Consider the following 20,763-nt stretch of genomic DNA (forward strand, 5'->3'; position numbering starts at 1 on the left):
GAAGAAGAAACTTACACACCAACAGATTCATGGTCAAGGAAGGGAGACATGAGCAACTACAATATTGGATTAAAAAAACAAAAAGCAAGGGAAGGAGTAGGCGATTGAGAAGAAACGGAGGAAGGACAGAAAGTCTTTTCCGCAAAAGGCAGAGAAGATGATGGGCTGATGGCAGGTACCTTCCCCTCAATGGTACACACGTAAAAGTCAGTCTGAAGAAAAACATGGACAAATTCCTGGATATAAGAAATGAATGACCTTTTTCTTCCCCCTCCCCCCCAGTAAGCTGCATGCCCAGCGTGGAGCCTGCTGCAGGGCTTGAACTCACAACCCTGAAATCAAGACCTGAACTGAGACCAAGAGTTGGATGCTTAACTGATTGAGTCATCCAGGTGCCCCCAATTAATGACCTTTAAAGGGAAGTAGGCTCCCTTGAAATTGAAAGGTAATCAGTGTCAAAATTCCAATGTAGTTACACATTATGTAGGAAGGTAACTTCCCCCCCAAACAGTTTTTTGCTAAAATTGTGGTAACACCGTTTTCATAATTGTTGTTCTTATTATGAAAGGGTCAGCCTGCATTAAATGGGCTGTCTGATAGAGTGAAGCAGAGGAGGCTATCTCTCCGGCATAGTGGAACGGGGGGAGAGCAGGAAAGAGCAAAAGCACGAAGAATAAATGGAGATAAATCGCTTTAACAAAGCCTGAAACTCCCTAAGTTTCAGGTGACCCGACAGCAACCTAATAGGCTGCAGTAACAAAACACTCTTCAGAGGAAGGTAACAAAATCTAGAGTACAAACTACAATGTCTGGTATACAAAGAAAAATAACCAAACATGTGGAGAAACAGGAAAGCTTATAACCCAGGGTCAAGAGAAACAAACCCAAGGACGATCCAGATGTTAGACTTGGCAGACCAGGGCTTTAAGGAGCTCTAAGTGCGGTAAACAGTGCATGGAACAAAGTGCAAAGTGTAATGAAGATACAGGTAGTTTCAGAAGACACGGACACTTGGGGCGCCTGGGTGGCTCAGTCAGTTGAGCGCCCGACTGCGGCTCAGGTCATGATCTCACAGCTCGTGAGTTCGAGCCCCGCATCGGGCTCTGTGCTGACGGCTCAGAGCCTGGAGCCTGCTTCGGATTCTGTGTCTCCCTCTCTCTCTGCCCCTAACCTACTCACATTCTGTCTCTGTCTCTCTCAAAAATAAACAAACATTAAAAAAAAAAAAAAAGAAGACACAGACACTGTAAAATAATCAAGTGGAAGAACTGAAATATATAGTCTCCAGTAAACGATTCACTGGATGGTATGAACAGATTAGATAAAACAGAAAAAAAAAAGTGGTAAGTTTGAAAGGTCGACAGAAAATTTCCAAACCGAAGGGCCTCAGTCAGTTAAGCATCTGACTCCTGATTTCAGCTCAGGTCATGATCTCATGGGTTCTTGAGTTCGAGCCCCATATTGGGCTCAGTGCTGACAGTGCAGAGCCTGCTTGGGGATTCTCTCTCTGTCTCTGTCTCTGTCTCTGTCTCTGTCTCTGTCTCTCCCTCCCTCTCTGCCCTTACCACGCTCTTTCTCTCAGAATAAATAAAGAAACTTAAAAAAAATTCCAACCTGAAACAGAGACAGACTAAAAGATTTACAAACAATAACCAGAGCCTCAGTGAGCTGGGGGCAAATACAATGGGTCTAACTGATGTGCCATCAAGCCCCAGGAGAAGACAGACGCAAGGGGTCAGGAAAAAGGTCTGAAGAAATAATCCCCAACATTTTTCCAGAGTTGATTAAAAAAACAGTAACAGACTAAGCAATGTCAGCAAAGAGCGAGTGGGATAACACCGAGGAAATCACACCTGCTCACATCACAGTCAACCTGCGCAAAACCTAAGATAAATAGAGGCAGAGCAACACGACAAATCATGGCTGGCCCCTCATCAGAAACAACACAAAACAGGGTGACAGCTTCCACGCACCAGCACAGAAAATAAATCGTGAACCTGCAATTCCACACTCAGCAGAAACATCTTTCAAACAGAAGGGTCTGTTAACCAAAAAGATATAAATACGAATACATCTAATTTCAGAGCTTCAAAATATATGAGCAAGGGATGCCTGGGGGGCTCAGCCGCTCAAGCATCTGACTCTTGATTTCGGCTCAGGTCATGATCTCACGGTTCATAAGATCGAGTCCCGCGTGGGGCCCTTTGCTGACACTGTGGAGCCTGCTGGGGATTCTCTCTCGCTCTCTCTCTCTCTCTCTCTCTGCACCTCCCCTGATCATGCTTTTTCCTTCTCTCTCTCTCTCTGTCTCCCACTCGCTCTCGCTCTCAAAATAAACATCTAAAACAACACAACAAAACATAAACAAGAAGTGACAGGACTAGAGGACAAAACAGAAAAATGCACAATTATAGTTGAAATATTAACACCTGTCAGTAGTTAATCAAACTAGACAAAAAAATCAGTGAAGAAACAATGGTGGAAACGCTGGCCACCCCCCTTGACCTAATGGACGTTTGGAGAACAATATACTCAATGAGACAGCATGGGTGCTTCAGTGCGCATGACACATTCACCCAGACCGACCATATTCTTGCCGTAAAATCAATCACAATAAAGTTAATAGAACTAGAGCCACAAATCTCAGATCACGTTGAGTTAAATTAGAAATCAGTAACAAGAACCTATTTAGAAACTCTGCAAATATTTTAAAATTGAAGAGCCCATTTCTAAATAATCCTTGGGCTCAAAAAATAAAATACAAGAAAAATTAAATGGTATTTTATTTTATTTTTTAAAGTTTATTTATTTATTTATTTATTTAGAGAGAACAAGAGGGGGAGGGGCAGAGAGAGAGACAGAATCCCATCCAGGCTCTGTGCAGATGCTGGGCTCGATCTCATGGTTCACGAAACCTTGACCTGAGCCAACATCAAGAGTTGGGATGCTTAACTGACTGAGCCACCCAGGAACCCAGGAAAATTAAATGGGATTTTAAATGAAATATGAAAATATAAAATATGAAAAATGAAAACAGGCTACTAAAAATTGTGAAATGCAGCTAAAACAGTAATTAAAGAGAAATTTATAGCTTTAAATGCGTAGACAAGCTTTTGTATCTTAACAAGTTGGAAAAAGAATACCAAGTTAAGCCTGAAGTAATTAGAAAATACTAACGATGAGAGCGGAAATTAATAAAATAGAAAAGAAACAATAGAAAAATCAATAAAGCCAAAAGTTGGTTCTCCAAACAAAGTAACGGAATTGCTCATACCTAGAAAAACTGATCAAGAAAAAGAGAAAAACACACATTACCGATATCATGATTGCTAAAGGGGGCATCACTAAAGACTCTACAAGATGTTAAAAGATAATAAGAAATATTATGAACAAATATGTGAACACAGATCCAATAACTTAGAAAAATATGGCAAACTCCTTGAAAAACACAATACACTAAAATTAATGGAAATGGAAATAAAAACTCAGAATAGACCTAAACGTCTTAAGGAAATTTGAAATTATAATTAAAAAACCTCCCCACGATTAAAACCCCAGCCCCAAACAATAGAAACTGGTGACTTCTGTTAAACATTTAAGAAAGAAACAGCAATTTTACACAAACTCTTTCAGAACATAAAGGAGTAAGATACTTCCTAATTTACTTTACAAGGTAAAATGATACTAATGCCTGACAAGGATGCCCAAGGACATTATAGACCAAAATGCCCTTGACCAAATGGGCACCATGCTTCACAAAACCAAAACAAATTGGACCCAGCAAAGTTTTTTATTTTTTATATTTTATTTATTCTCTTTTTGATAACAGAGACTTGGGTAATGAACGCACTGCGCTAACCAAGAATACAAGGTTATTTCAACATTTCAAAACCAGTCACCGAAAGCACAGAGACAAAGAGGGAAACCATGGAATAATCTCGGTTGATAGGGAAAGGGCAGTTGACAAAAGTCAACCCTCATTCATTACCCAAAGTCTCAACAGTCGCTTTCTTAATCTAATCAAAAGGGCATCTATCGGAAGCCTACAGTGAATATGCTACTTAATGGGGAAATACAGAACACTTTCCCCACAGACATCAAAAAAAGACAAACCTGTCTGTTCTTACCAATTTTATCCAAATTGCTGTGGAAATCTTAACCATTATGATCAGGAGACAATCAATCATCCATCCACTGATAAACAGACACGTAAATGGTATTTGGATAAATGACTTACAGATTAGAAAGAAATAAAACTGCTTTCACTCACAGCTGATATCGTAATTTACATAGGAGATGCTAAGTAATATGTATACATATATATATTTTTTTAATTTTTATAACGTTTATTCATTTTTTAGAGAGAGAGAGAGAGAGTGCACAAGCGGGGAAGGGGCAGAGAGAGAGAGGGAGACACAGAATCCGAAGCAGGCTCCAAGCTCTGAACTGTCAGCACAGAGCCCGATGCGGGGCTCGAACCCATGAATTGCGAGATCATGACCTCAGCCGAAGTGAGACGCCCAACCGACTGAGCCACCCAGGTGCCCCTGTGAGGAATATATTTTTAAACTACTAAAAACAGGGGCGCCTGGGTGGCTCAGTGCGTTAAGCACCCGACTTTGGCTCAGGTCATGATCTCGCAGTTCGTGGGTTTGAGCCCCGCATCGGGCTCTGTGCTGACAGCTCAGAGCCTGGAGCCTGCTTCGGATTCTGTGTCTCCCTCTCTCCCTCTACCTCTCCCCCACCTGTACTCTCTCTATCTCTCAAAGAAAAGTAAACATTAAAAAAAAATTTAAACTACTAAAACTAGTACAGATTTAGTAAAACCGTAGGACTAAGTCAATACAATCGTTTTCCTATACTTTTAACAATTAGCAAATGAAAGTTTTTTAAAATGTCATTTACAATCGTGTTAAAAGCACACAAGAGAGTAGTCAGATTCATAGAGACAGGAAGTAGAATTGTGGTTGCTAAGAATTAGGGGGAAGGGAAAATTGGGTGCCATTGTTTAATGGATACAGAGTTTCAGTTTGGAAAGATGAAAAAGTTCTGAAAATGGATGGTGAGGACAGACAGCCACATAAGAGTGTGAATGTACTTAGCATCATTGGATTATACACTTTAAAATGGTGAGATATTTAGGAGTAAAACCTAATAAAATACATAGAAGACCTCCACACTTAAAACTTCAAAGCACTGTAGAGAGAAAGAAAAGGGACAGAAATAGAAATATCTACCATATCCACAGGGTGGACCATTCAATGGCATTAAGGAGTCAATTCTCCCAACGTGCAATCCCACCCATCGAAATCCTAGCAGGATTTTCTTACAAATTAGTTTCACTTATGCAGTGAAAAATAACTCTATCATGAGAAATTTTTTTAAAAAAAGAAAAGAACTGAGTGGGCACAATTACAGCACCAGTAAGGGGCAGACTGACATCATGTACCTCCAGATACAAGACCCTGAAAAGGAAACATCACTCGATCCGCTTTTAAGTAAAAAATGCATGGCCAGAAACTAACATCATAGTCATCACATCATAAACATCAGGCAAATCCCAATCCAGGGACGTTCTGTACAATAACTGCCTTGCACGTGTCAAACATTTCGATGTCGTGAAAGGCTGAGGAACTGTTCCTCACTAAAGCAATATAGGGGGCATTCTGTCCCAGGGAGGGGGTCTCCACAGAATCACTGAGGCCATGAAGGCAACTGGAGAGTGATGCCAATCTGACATACACTCTGAATTTGAAGCTGTTGTTCTGTAAGGAAATACGGTTGATCTTAGGAAACACGCACAGAAGTATTAAGGGGAAAAGGGTGTGATGAATGCAACCACTTCTCAACTGGCCCAGGAAAAGTAACACTTACAAACATGCACGGGCAAGTGATAAATCAAATGAGAAGGGATAAGCCTGGGGAAAGAGATCTGGGACTACGTATTACTCTTTGTGGAACTTTTCTGTTCATTTGAAGTTATTTCAAAATGAAAAGTTAAAAAAAAAAAAATCCCAGCACATACTTTTGTAGAAATTGACAAACTGGTTCTAGAATTTACTTGCAAATGCAAAGGTACTAGAATGGCCACAACAATCATGAAAGAGAGGAAGAATGAGGGTGCATTTACACCATCTGATTGTATGACTTACCGCGTTGCAACTGTCGAGACAATGTCACGTTGGGATATAAGGACAGGGCAACAGGACGCGATACAGAATCTCAAAATAGACGCTCACCTGTGGTCAACTGATTTTCAATAAAGGCACTAAGGCATTTGAGGAGGACCATACAATCGTTTCAAAAACAATACTGGAAGAACTGGGTATTTGTACGGAAAAAATAAACCTGAACCCATAACTCTTACTGTACACAAAAATTGCTTTTGAGATAGATCACAGACCTAACCATAAAAGCTAAAACCATAGCATTTATAGAAGAAAACACAGGAGAATGTCTTTATAGTATTGAGACAAGGAAAGGCAAAGATTTCTCAGACACGACGCATAAAAGAAAAAAAAAAATGACAGACTTACCAGAATTAAATCTTCCTGCTCATCAAAAGACAGCACTACAAAAATAAAAAAGCAAACCACAGACTGGGAGAAGACATTTTACATATTTGACAAAGGAATCATATACAGAATATATAAAGAACTCCTATACCTAAATAGGAAGATACCACAGTAAAACTGGACAAAAGCCTAACAGACACTTCACAAAAGTGTGGCCTGAAAAGACGGCCCGCTTTTGGTGATGGGAAAATGTAAGTTAAACCATCGTGAATCATTACAACACAAGATGATGAATGGCTAAAATCGTACGAGGCCACACGTTGGCGTGGACGTGGAATAATTGGAACGTTCACACACTGCTGGTGGCAGTGTGAAAATGGAAAGACCACTCTGGGGAAGAGTCTGGCGATTTCTTATGCCTTAGGTACACATTATCATCTGACCCAGTAATCGCACGGCCAGGATGCATTCTAGGGAGATGAAAACATGCTCACAAAAATACTCGAACACGAACGTTCATAGCAGCCTTAACTGTAACTGCCCCGAAGTGGAACCCAAACTTCCATCAACAGGTGAATAAACGTATTGTAGTATCTTCATAAAACAGAATAGTTATCACCAATAAACAGGAATAAACCACAGGAACAATCATTCGGATATTACATTCCATGAAAGAAGCCAGACCCAAGGGTCTCCCCAGAGGATGTAAGCACCCCATGGCAGGAATTTTTAGCGTTTGTCTGTTTCCTTCGTTGTCATTCATGTCATACAAACTCAAGTCTGCAGCACCTCTTAGAAATACTCACTTCTGCCGTGGCCCTCTCTAAGGCCAGGATCACACACGGCGTCCAGAGGCAGAGAGACGGCGGCTCTGGCGTTACCGGTTTACCGAGAAGTGTAATTCTCCTCTACTGTGTTCACGGGGCCGGCCCCTCCCGGGCAAACCTTGGAAGGTTGGTATTTCCTTGGATGACTTTGGAGGTCGGTGTGTAAAAACCATTCATCCACGCATCATAGGGCATACCAGCTAATGCATGGGCTTAAGTGAAAACAAAAGACTAAGTGGGAGCATTAAATGTGTTACTACACGTCCAGCGCTAATACTCTCGTTGCCGCTAAAGCGCAAACGTCTTCGTCTGTGTCGCCTGCGTGGTCTGAATGAAGGAGAGTGTGTGCGTTCTCTAACTACTTTACCCACGATGATCTCTTCAGTCACTCGTTACCCACATCGTACACTCTTAAAATGAACTACCTTTCTATCTTTTATTCAAGTTCCGCGCTGTGGGATTCCAGGAGTTACATTTTCCAAGAAATGGAACCTATCATTAATGAGAAGTCACGGAGGAAAAAAAAAAAAAACAAATCAGGCTGGCTTCTCTCCTCCCAACAACTCAGTTTGATTAGGTCGGTGGTTTAATGGCTTTAACATCAAATGCTCTGCGTCAGCCTTCTGCCTGAGCTAGTTTACTTACCGACGGTTAAGGCAGCTTGGTTTCTCCTGAAGTCATTTTTAATCACTGGCTTGGCAGTCTCAGGTCTTGTGTTTTTTTCATAGTGCTATTTTCCCGTAATTAGGATAAAGTTTGAACTCAGTTATGACAGTTCCCTAAAAATACCAGTGGAAGCAGTTGGAGGGAGCAGACAGCCGAGTTCTGTTTAGACACGCCAACCGTGGGGTGCCTCTGAGTCACCCGCCTGGAGATGCCCATGGCTGAGGTTGGGGGTCTGGAAGTGGGGATTCCGGGGCCACGAGCATTTGGGTGGTGAGTAGCCGAAGCCTCAGAGCCACCTGCAGTTTGCGAAGTAAGAAAATAAAGGGGCTCAGGACGCAGCCCCAAGGAAGACGGTTTCCCAGGGGCCAATAACGAACGTAAGTTGTATTTGTCCAGAACAACAACACATCTTCCATTAAGCAGTGTTTGTTGAAGCCCATTATGCGTGCACACACTTTGTGGCCCACGAACTCGGCCCGGGACAGCAACGCAGGAAACACAGAAGCTCTCACGTGCAGGTTTCGGGGGCCACCCCGCCACTGTGCGGCCATGCCACCGGGCTACCCCGTGGTGTGCGTATGGGTCTGTAGTCATGAACACGAGCCACTTTTATTTAAGAGAGCAGATAAAAATGAAACCCACATATGAAACGTGAGACACGCAAGTGTTGCATTAATCCCCTCACGTTCCCCAGGCTGCTACCTGAGTAAGCTATAATAACCCTGTCTTTGAACCTGCGTCTGTGGGCTAACAGCCTGTTCTGAAAGGCTTTGTTCCCCATATACACACCCTCCACACCCTCCCTCCAAAAAGATGAAAGGAAGAGCAATGTTTTAACGGTAGTAAATCCCTCTACCTCCCCCGACACACATGAACCGCTGTCCGGCGAACCTCCAGAGTCTGGGCGTGTGGGTGCATGCGGGCAGCAGCTGGGGGCGTGACCTTGGATGGGAGTCACTGCGGCCGTCCCTGCTCGTGTTTCCGGACAGCAGCACGTCCCAACGCTGACCCGCGGCACTCGGGGATCGGCCAAAGCTCCGCTATTACTCACTGCTCAGCTCCCCACTTGAAGGCCCCAGCACCCCGCTTGTCCAACAAGGAAAGAGCCTTGGGAAATGGCCCAAGAGAGGAGTCACAGGTGGGAAGAGTGGGTGACACTCCAGGGACGAAAATGGAGAACGTGTGGACACATCTGGCTTAAGCCCACTGATTTCCCCCTCTTTCTGTCTTAGTTTTGGTTAACTTCCAGAGATGCCACAAGGAGGCGGAGGTTAGTCTAGAGACCCGTGATCATGGTCAAGCGTGGGTACCCCCGACCACCAGGTGCCCGATTACAGAAAGTCATCTGCCACCACAACGCAGCAGATCAATTCAGCAGTCTCCTGAAAGAATAACTCCCCCCGACTGAGGGATTTCAGGCTAGAACTGTAAAGCTCCCCAACTCAAGGAGTTCTACTATGCAACATAGTATGTTCAAAGGAGAGAAACTACACAGTCACCTCTGTGTCTGAAAAAGTAACAGCAAAAACTGGATTTCTATGCAACTCTCATAAAACACAAACTGACAAAAATCCGGATGGAAGAATAAAAAGACAATGGCCAGGAGATCGAAAAGACACGGTCCGGGAGTAAGGCGGATGTATGTGTCAGCTTAGGCTGCTGTGACAAATGGCCCAGATGGGGTAACCTGACTTCTCATAGTTCCGGAGGCTGACAAGTTCAGTATCAAAGTGCTGGCCTCTTCAGCCCCTGGCTTGCAGATGGCCGCCTTGTCGTTGTGTCCTCACACGGCAGAGAGAGAGAGTTCTGATGCGTCTTTCTCTTCTTGTAAGGAGAAGTCTGGTATTTCTTACAAAACTCAGCACACAAATACCCTGTGAGCCACACTCCTCCCAGGTATTCACCTAACACAAATTAAAATGTATGTCCACCAAAACGTGGATGAGACTATCCTTAGGACCTTTCTCCAAATAGTCAAAAGATGCAAACTACGTAGGCATCCATCAACAGAAGAGTGGGTAAACCAACCAGTATGGTTATACTGTGGAACATTCTTCAGCAAAAAAAAAAAAAAAAAAAAAAAAAAAAAAAAAAGCAGTGGTCTATTGATACAGGCACAGCACAAATAAATCTCAAAAACGTTATGCTAAGTGAAAGAAGCCAGCCTTAAGTGGCTATGTGCTGTAGGATTTCATTTCTATGAAGCTCCAGAACGCATAAAACAAGTCCATGGTAGAAAAAAGAACAAAACAAAACAAAACAAAACAGAACAGTGGTTGCCCGAGGAGGAAGTGAGTTGCCTAAGAAGCTGCATGATGGAACTTTCTAGAGTGATAGGAATGTTCTGTGCCTGGACATGGGGTTTGCACCGCAGAGATTTTTTGGCATTCGCTGGACCTTATTAATGGGATACTTAAGATCTGCGTGTTTCATTGTATGTAAGTGTTTTTTTTTTTAATGTCTATTTATTCTCAAGAGAGAGACAGACAGAGACAGAGTGTGAGTGGAGAAGGGTCAGAGAGAGAGAGAGGGGGGAGACACAGAATCTGAAGCAGGCTCCAGGTTCTGAGCCGTCAGCACAGAGCCTGACACGGGGCTCGAACTCACAAACCGAGGGCTGAAGTCGGACGCTTAACCGACTGAGCCACCCAGGCGCCCCGTAAGTTTTAACTCCACAAGAAGAAACAAGACTAGGACACAGTCACTGAACTCTTGTCAATGATTTCCCCGCTGCAATATTTCAGTACAGATACACAAATACCTATAACTGATCATGAAACACATTAAACAAATAAGATGGATTGATGGTGGAGAGACGGGTGATAAGGTTAGCACAGTGAAGTGTATGTAAACGGCAGGGTCTGGTTGGTGGGTATATGGATCCCATGTTCATCGTCAGATCCTTTCTGCTTTTCCATATGCTTGAAATTTTTCCTAATAAAATGTCAGGGAAGAAAAGAGCGTCTCAAAGCATGAAGAAAATGGTCCTTGACACAACAATTCAATTTAGATGTTAATTTCCACCAACTTTATCCTACAGTTCATTGTAATTCCAATCAAAAACACCATCGGAATTCTTCAAGGAAATTGGGGTGTTCTTTAAGACCTGATACAAACACCTTAAAATTACTGGTGACTACTGATAAGTGACAGAAAAATTTTAATTTCTATGTGATCAACTAAAAATCACGAAGGAACAATGTGAGGGCAGTGGCCAAAGACAGGGAGACAGGTGACAGAGTGGAAACATGAGTGTCCAGAAACAGCGAGCAAACCTCACTGGTGACAGGGAAAATAAAGTGGTCGATACCAGTCTTCCTCCTTCAGGGTAGCAACAACGAAGAGATTTATGGGAATCACCTTGGAAGTTAGGGAGAAACGGGTCCTCCCTTCGTGGCAGGGAAGGAACCCGCGCACACCTACTCGGCAAGATCACCGATCAAAGGTGATCCTGGGCCCCTGCGTGTCTACGCTTCAGAATGTCCCCCAGAGAAACACCAGCCAGCCTCGGGACACACACAGGGAGGCCGCGGTGGATGTGGGTCAAGGGAAATTCTCATCACTGGGGGAATATCACACGCTTCTCCCGGGACAGAGAGAGGGAGAAGGACAACCCGGGAAGTTTAAAATATACTGACGTCCTGGGCATCAAACATGTCCAATGTGATATCCTTTAGGTAAAAAAGTGCACAGCAGCCAGAGGAAGCCACTCTCCAGATACACGCGTGTGCTAAATGCTCGGAGAGGCCTTATCTGGCACCCACCCAGTGGGAGAGATGATCCTGGGGGCCGGGGAAACTTTCACTGGACCAGAATGGTCCGAATGGTTGATCCTTCATTAAATGCATCCTTAATTAAAATGGATCCTTAATTAAAAATGAGAAAAAAATAAATGCAAAAATATTGCTGAAATTTTTATATAAAATGTGACTATAGTTGATATTTACATGTTTAAGAATTACATTATGATTACATATAAATTATATTTTGTATCTTATTTCCCGATAGTGTCTGTTTGCGTTATAGAATGTTTATATAAAGTTTACAAGTATAAAAAAATAATTTCAATATTTTTGAAATCACTTTGAAATCGCAGACATCTTCTCCAAAGACTCACAGCTGTGCCCCGGACGATGGCCACACGCATCGAACACCACAGCAGGTGACGCGGTTGGGGGCAGTGCTGGGATTTCCGTGGGAACGGCCTCCCCGTTTCCCAATGTGCTCGGGACGCCTGGGTCCTGGGTGGCCCCAGCAACCTGGCCTGTACTCCCACACACGCCCTCCAGCCTTGTAGGGTCACGGTCACGGAAAGGAACGAGCAACCGTTGCTCTGAGACATTCCTCCCTCACCCTGAGCCATGGAAAACAGAAGTGTTCCGGCCCGAGGCCAGGACGTCGCCATCCCTGTGTGAAGTCCAGCCAGCGTCCAGCAAATTCGGCAAAGACATGTGCTTGCTGGATTGAAAAACCCGGATTCTTACATAACGGAAACCCTCAGGGAATGAGAAAATGGTTCGAGGAAAACAGATACTTACTGAAAGTTATGATTTGGGCTGTGTGTTGGACCTAAAAAGGAAAAAAAAAAAAGATAGGCTATTAATGCTTTATAATTTGGAATAAAACTTTTTTCCAAACCAGCCAATGGTAAAGGCAGCCACAGCCCAATGCACTCATTTGTGGTGAGCCGTCCTCGGGCCCCAGGCTTTGCTGCTGCCCAAGATTATACGGCAGGGACGATGAAAAACCACAAAATATGGAAGAGACGCTCTCTGTGTGTGCAGAAACGTCTAGAGGGATTTTTGGGGTTTTTGCTGTCTTCCCTCTCTCTGTCTCTCTCTCTCTCAGCTCATCCAACCTTGACTCACAAGATCTGGTTACTAACAGGGGTCCAGATGGTCTGGAGCCTGTGTGACAGGGCTGGGGCACTGTGGGGACCATCTCACAACTGGGATGAGAGAGGAAGCGTCCCCTCCGGTCGTGTGATTTCCCCCCCCCCACCTCGGACGGGCACAAGTGTGTGGAACCATCAATGCGCTCCGCTCTGGCTTCTGCCTCTCAGCTGGGCCCGGGCTTCTGCGGGTGTCCGTGTCCCCATCTCGGTGCGCGAGGCCGGCCTCCCCCACCCGGCGCACGGCCTTCCCCCTACGCCTCGACGCTCACCTTTGTGTCTGGGGTTATTTTCTGCACTCCAGGTTTACAGACCACTCCATCTGTGTCTGTTTTCCTTTACGACTAGTAAATGGCTAACAGGTTAAGCCGGGACCTCGTGCACAATGGGAAAGGCCCCGGGGGAATGGTTTTATGGATTTCCTCTCTGCTGGCTCGTGCGTGTTCGGTTTCAGGCTGCAAAGCAATCTCCTGCTCCGTGGCTGCGAGCGCCGCTGGCTGATAACCACACGCCTGGGCCGCCCCGACTCACCCAGCCGCACGAACAGGACGCCGGTGGCGGTAATGGTCTTCACCCCGTTGGTGGCCACGCACTGGTAGTAGCCCGTGTCTGTCGTGTCCAGATCTTGGATGCGAAGCCGAGAACCGTACTCCGTCTTGCGGATGATGACACGCCTCGGCTCCTGCACGACCGGGGCATCGTTCTTCAGCCACCGCACGGTGGGGGGTGGGTTTCCGGCCACCTTGCAGTGCAGGATGGCCGTCTGGCCTTGCACTATGGTGATGTTGTTCACCGGCTCCAGAAAATTCAGAAAGTAGCCTGCAGGGGAGAGAGCGGTCACAAAACAGCAAAGCTGAGCGAGGGCTGGAAGAAAGGGCTGCCTGCGAGGAAGCCTTCCATTTTCTCTCATGAATACAGTCCGTTCCTGTCACTGGTGGGGATTACATTCTAGAATGTTCTGAGAGACATGCATCAGCAAACACTGAACCACCGCTCCCGGGGAAATACAGCGTCAGGTTCCTTCGGGCCTCTGATCACAGTATTTTCATCAATCGTGGCATAACCTCATTTTCTGTGTGTTTCCGCTTAAAGACGCCTTAATAACACATATTGTTGATTCACTGACATCGAGCCCACGGCTGACGCTGCTGTTAACTCATGCCTGAAAGAAGCTTATCTAACACGTGGTTTCCTACCACGAGGCACATCACAGCCTTCTGGTGTTTAGGAACGCTAGGCCGCCCTTCAGCACTGTCCCCGGGGGGATTTTGAACTGCAAAATCACCAGGGTGCCTGGGTGGCTCAGTCGGTTGAGCGTCCTGTTTCGGCTCAGGTCATGATCTCACAGTTCATGGGTTCGAGCCACACGTCGGGCTCTGTGCTGACAGCTCAGAGCCTGGAGCCTGCTTCGGATTCTGTGGCTCCCTCCCTCTCTGCCCCTCCCCTACTTGCTCTCTCTCTCTCTCTCTCTCTCTCTCTCTTAAAATGAATAAACGTTTAAAAAAACTAAGCTGCGAAATCACCAAAACAAAGCACAAAAGTGCAGGAAAAAAAAAGACTATATAGACTCCAAAAAGTACCCTTGTTTACAGTATAAGCTGGGACAATTAGACGGGTGTTGCCTTCTTGGGCCTCAGCTAGGAACGTGTGCATCGGGAAACTCTAAATGTTCACGGCTCTGGGCACGCCTAAATGCCCCCAGTGCACCAGGAGTACTGATCTGGGGTTACACGTACACGTTAGGCAGTGGGTGAACTCGAAAATACGGAACCCGAAAATGAAGATCAGCTGTGTTTCTCTCTGCAAACCCTAGATCTTAATCCAACCTCGGGGACTCATGATGTAATTGCACTCGGAAAGGCCATCCCCCTTCTGGCCACAGCACCTCAAAGCTTCGATGAGGAAAAATCCATCACAAAACAGACACACACTGAAAAATGAGCTAATCCCTGGCCGGGACAGAACAAAGGTGTCTAGGCCGAGTGCTGCCGAAGGCTCTGTCCCACGGCACCCCGGGCAGGAGCAGGGGACCCGGGCACAGCCCCACGCGGGAGCGAGAGCAGGCCTGACAGTGCCCGGGGTGCAGCACGAGTGGGGCTGGACAGTTGGGCTCAACCCATCCAGGGGCGGGATTCTCAGCTGGTGAACAAGAGGAAGTGAAACAGATGGCAGAGGACAGGTGTGTGTGTGTGTGTGTGTGCGTGTGTGTGTGTGTGCGTGTATGTGCCTGGTGTGGGTCAGGAACTGAGAGATTACTCGAGATGGACGTGCACTGCTAAATTCCGTCAACACGTAAAAAAAAAACAAAACTAAGGCTCGACAGACAAGACGGTCAATCATGAGATGAACTCGCTTCAGACCAAAGGAATATAATTGAGCAATCTGAAAATGACCACAAAATACATTCATGTTCTGAATCTTTGGGTTCCTACGCTTTTTTTAAGCAGTGAGTTTGAAATCTGTTAGGACTGCCTTAATTGGATGACAAATGACAGGATTTCTAGTGGGCCCTTGGGGTACATTTCACAGGATGGATGGTGGCCCCTAGATGTTGTGTGGCAGGGGGCAGCGGGGGGAGGGGAGGCTGTGGGTTTTAAGACGAAGGGATGGTCTTACTTCACAAGGGAGAGTGGATGCATAGCTGTTTGTAAAGGTGTCGCTAATTAGCAGTAATCATCATTAACCACATCATTAACCACATCAAGCTTCTACCTTGATTCTCTCCTAGCCAACCCTTTCCTCAGTGCACTGAAGTAAGTTGCAGGTGAGAATTCTCGTGGAGGGACACAAAGCTGGAATGTGGAACAACCCCCTGAAAAGACGGGCCGGACCAAGCAGGGTGGCATTTGGACGTACACTCTTCATAAATGCAACTGCACAAGCTGGGCTGGGGGAACCCTGGTTCCCGCGGCTCCCACCTTAGACCCTGAGTCTTTTGGACACTAAACCCGATGCGATCTGACAGTCTGCAGCGGTCACTTCGACACAATCTGGACCGCCCTGATTAGGATAAAGACACCACGTCACGGTGTTCTGGCCAGAGCCCAGCTTAATCGGAGGGTTTCATAGGAAGGAAACTTCCAAGTTGCTTGATATTCAAATGCTTCGTCAAGGTTTGCGTAACATGAATGCACCGGGAGGGCATATAAAGTGGTCATCAAGCCGGAATGGGAGATAGCAAATGACACATTAAAATCACAATGCTCTCTTTCGGGCGTGAGCTGAATTCCCATCTCCCCTGATGGGAGAAACTGATGACAGTTTCTCCAAAGCTCGGTGACAAGGTGACAAACCGTAGCTTCCCAGCAGGCACGGCCAACGGGTCTGTATTCGGGTAGAACAGGAGCATCGGCGTCTCTGGGCTGATCAGCAAAAACATCTACAAGGAGCAGGCCCTGGGGATCTGGGGGCCGGGACATGATGGTCACGACTGGCTCTCATCTCCTCCCTCTAGGGGACCAGGTTGATGGTACTTCTCCCACGGCCTCCCTCCACTTTTAGGACGTTCGCACACATCCACCTGGGACAGCTCCGCCAGCCGGGGCTGCGTCTCCTGAAAGATACAGGAGGATCTTCTTCAACACGGATACATTCATCTAGAAAGGGAGGGAAGTGGGGGAAGATGTCAGAGAGGAAGGTCAAGGGGATCGTTCCTTTTGAACCACCGAGGAGACTTGAGGAGAAGCCAGCTGGTAATTGCTGCACAATTACCACAAACAGACCCAGTATCTGCTTCTCCAGAATATCTTTTTTTTCTCATCGAATAGGTAGGGAAACACGGAATAATTCTTCACCCTGCCCGCCGACAGCTTCTCCTGCACTGTTGATTGACAATGAGTCTTTCGGTGTTCCCCAAGAAGGCTCCTTTCTGAGAAGTCAGAGTAGGGAACATGAACTCCTGCCTCTCCTGCACCGTGCAAGGACACGGAGGGCGGGGTGTTACCCCACCCCACCCGGCAAGGTGCCGTGAGACCATCTACTGGAGTCAGAACAAGGCCTAATTCAGAGATGGTGCCAGTATTTCCTTTTTAGATGCTTCAGCCATAATAGCTACCGTGGCCTGAAGAGACGCGTATGTGCTGGAAGCAAACACCTTACGCCATTGACTTAATCACTCGAGCCCTCTTGGCTCTGTCTGTTTCTATGAAATATCCAGATCAGGTGAACCTATAGAAGCAGAAAGCAGGTGAGTGGTTGCCAGAGGCTGGGGATGGGGAACTTACAGAGTGACTCTCAACGGGTATGGGGTCTCCCCGGGGGGTGCTAAAAATGTTTGGAACGGAAGTGTGCTGATGGTCGCACGACACCACAAGTGTGGTCCTGGCTCAGCAAATGCTCCTGAGGAGGGACGGGGAAGGTGAGACCAGGTCGGACAAACCAGGTAAAAGTGGGGGGTACGGTGGGGTTGATGGAAGCGTCAGGTGTGGGGGAGGGGCCGCTCTGTCGAAAGCATCCTTCCCCAGGTGCTGGCAACCACCCTCAGATTTGCTGGAATCCTGGGGTGAGGCCACCACCGATTTCTTCCGGGCCTGAGGTGTCCAGTTTTTCCAGATCCCCTTCACTGGCAACAGATGAACCCTCACCCCTGAAGCCACACCCTCCTCAGTTGGCAGAAGGCAAAGGAGAATCCGGTGCAGTGATCCAGCCCGCATGTGGAGTTCTCAACCAATTCTTCTTGACCCTCCACCATCTAAACCAGGGAGCTCAGCTCTGTCTTCACACTGGAGCCACCTGGGAGCTTACAAGAAGACCCGCGGTAACCAGGACCCAGGAGGGGTCTGGACAATGGCATTCGTCAAAAGCTCTAAGTGTGTAGTCAGGACCAGGGACACCTGCTTAAAAACGCAGAGGACAAAGAGAAGCTACGGTTTCTCTTGGGATGGACCAAACCCATCCAAGAACAAAGTCGGCACAGACCAGAGACAACCCCAAGATGAAGCATTGTTGGAGGAGAGCATCAGGACTGGAAAGAACGTGTCTGTATGTCCAGCACCAACCCCTGGAGGTTCTGGATGCGAAGGCGTACGAAAGCCTCGTCTAGCTGGGAACGGACAGGGCAGAATCTCCACGGACGGCACCCTTGCCTCGACATGGGTCTTATATCTGCCTCTACCAGAAGCTTAGAGAGACCAAAACCATAGGTAGATACCATCATAACTTACTAAACTCATAGTACCCTCCCTAGGTGAGTGCCTAAAACAGCCTCTGGGAAGAAATTAAGACGTCATGGTGAACAGCTGATATCCATGGTATCAATGCTTCTGGAATTTTCTCTAACCTTCCCATACTCTTCCTCCACTGGAAGCAGCGGGGGGGTGGGGGGGGGTCCCTTACTCTTCCAGAAACACACCCAGCTGGTCCCTCATCTTGCAGTCAACCAGAACACCCTGTCCCCAGATCTCTGCTGTTTCTCCAGGGTCAAGTCTCTGCCAAAAGGTCATGTCCACGGACGGTGTTCCCCTGGCCTCCCCATCTAAAACAGCCTCTATTCATTTCTAACCTTGCTCCCCCACAGCACCGATCTTGGCCTGATGCTATGGCAGAGTCACATAATGGTTAAATTACGGTAACTGAAATAAGTTAGTAAGTTTTGACATCAAGAATAACAAAATGTGACTTTTTGGGGGCATGTTTCTCAACTTCATGGCTACTTCTTGTCCAGATTCAATTTAGAATCACCCCGGTAAGTTTGATTTCAAGCCTGGGGTGTTGACGGAGAAAGCGTTGCGTTCAGAGATGATTTGTAAAAACCGCCCTCTAGACAACAGGGAGAAAGCATGCTCTATGTCTCAGTCTCGGGCCTTCTCCCTCATTTAGGACATCTCTTTGTCATGCTTTTTCTTCCTACAGACCTTCACGTGTATTTTTAGGTAGTTTTTTAGGTATCCTGTAATTCTTGTCACTGGTGTGTGAACTGTTTTCATTTCTATCTAAGTAGTTTAAAGGAGGCTTAGTGGTTTAAGAAGGCGTGGAGGACGACTCTTAGATTTCTACATCGACTTCCCACTGCTGCTGTAACAAGTTAGCACAGACTTAGTGGGGTAAACCGTGCCAATTTCTTGTTTCACAGTTCTGGAAGTCAGAAGTCCTAACATCCAGGTAGTGACAGGGCTTTGTTCCTTCTGCAGGCTCTGGGAGTCTCTGTCCTTGCTTTTGCAGCGTCTGGAGGCGACACATGCCCTGGCTCGTGGCACTTCCCTTGGCCCCACCTCTGCCCCCATCACCACATCTCCAACTAGTAACTGTCACCGGCCGGCCTGCCTTTATAAGGACCTCTGCAAATGTAATCGCCTGGATCATCCAGGATCATTTCCCATCTCAAAATCCTTAACTTAATCCCATCTGCAAATCCCTGCACCGTGAAAAGTAACAACACGTCACAGGTTCCAGGGGCATCTTTCTCTTCTGTCCACTGTGTATATTTTGCTTTTATCTTGCCCCTTTACTGAACTATCTTGCTAGTTCTAACAGTTTCTGAGTCGACTGTCCTGGATTTTCCGTGCAGATCTCTTCTTCTTCAAATAGCAATAGTGTGGCCTTTTTGCTTTCAAGATTCATACCACTCACATCTCCTTTTGCCTAGTTGTTTTGCTCAACATTATTTTTTAAAATAATTTTTTAAACCTTATTTATTTTGAGGGAGAGGGAGAGCAAAAGAGAGAGAGCACGCCCGAGGGAGGGGTAGAGAGAGAGGGAGAGAGAGAGAATCCCAAGCAAGCTCCATGCTGTCATCACGGGACCCAACTTGGGGCTCGAACTCATGAACCCATGAGATCGTGACCTAAGCTGAAACCGAGAGTCAGATGCTTAACTGACTGAGCCACCCAGGCACGCCCCAATATTAGTTCTTCTTAATTTAACAATTTTAAATACTGAAATGGTACAAACACACAAAACTACAAATATTAATATAATAGATACCTGTGTACACAACATTAACATTTATGCTAACATTTTGCCATATTTGATTTAGAACACTGTTAAAAAAAATTACACGTTCTAGAATGCATCTAAAACCCACATTTCCCTGTTTCTTGAAAACTGGTTATGCACCAAGCCAATGCACATTTCTACTGTTTTATATTTTTAGAAATTTTCCCTGAAAGATCACTTTGTTAGTTTTTTTTCCCCGTTCAAAGTCGGCTTGGGATTTATTTTTGTTGATGCTTATTTATTTTAATGACTGTGTAATATTTCACTGTACAAACCAACCATAGCTTCTTTATCCTTTTCTCAAATGCAGGGCAGTAAATTGTTCCCACATTTTTGTTAGGGCTTAATCACCACCTGTACACACGTCTCATCGTGCACACATACAAGAATTCCTTGAAAGTATCCACCCGGATGCAAAAGTGATGTCACGGGGCTTTGAAATCTCTCATTTATGTAAGTCTCAAGGGTGCCCGAAACCATCCGCGTTCACCATCAACGTCAATCGAATTGTTTCCCCTTCAACTATATCAACATTTGTGTTCAGGGGCCAAAGAACGTTTGCCAACCTGATGAATCTGAAATAGGGTTGTTTCACTCTCCATCTTAAGAATGTGTCCTGAGATGGGGCTCCTGGGTGGTTCTGTCAGTTAAGCGACCGGCTTTGGCTCAGGTCATGATCTCACGGCCCAGGAGTTCGAGCCCTAGCTGGGCTCTCTGCAGTCAGTGCAGAGCCCACGTTGGATCCTCTGTCTCCCCCCATCTGTCTGCTCCTCCCCGAATAGCATATGTTTGCCTTTTCTCTCAAAAATAAATACACATTCAAAACAAAAAAAAAGGAAGAATGTACCATGAGCTGGAGTGTCTTGGAAAGGTTACTGGCCACTGGCCTCTCCTTCCGCAGCCGTCTGTTCAAACCTTTGCACTGTTGCTC

At 46.0% G+C, this 20,763-nt stretch overlaps 1 protein-coding gene across 2 annotated transcripts in view; it reads right to left on the minus strand.

Moving 5' to 3' along the window:
- Nucleotides 1-20,763, minus strand: part of ROR2 (receptor tyrosine kinase like orphan receptor 2) — a 78,024-nt gene that overhangs the window by 15,537 nt on the left and 41,724 nt on the right. For both annotated transcript variants that reach the window (XR_006210571.1, XM_042964492.1), the window contains exons 3-4: nt 13,431-13,718; nt 12,547-12,577 (exon numbers count right to left, since the gene is read on the minus strand). Coding sequence is in view for 1 of the 2 variants with exons in the window: in XM_042964492.1 (XP_042820426.1) it covers nt 12,547-12,577; nt 13,431-13,718 (319 nt within the window). In the remaining variant the exon portion in view is untranslated. The remainder of the gene's footprint in view (nt 1-12,546; nt 12,578-13,430; nt 13,719-20,763) is intronic.

The sequence above is a fragment of the Panthera tigris genome, chromosome D4 (genome assembly GCF_018350195.1).
Source record: "Panthera tigris isolate Pti1 chromosome D4, P.tigris_Pti1_mat1.1, whole genome shotgun sequence".
Classification (NCBI taxonomy): domain Eukaryota; kingdom Metazoa; phylum Chordata; class Mammalia; order Carnivora; family Felidae; genus Panthera; species Panthera tigris.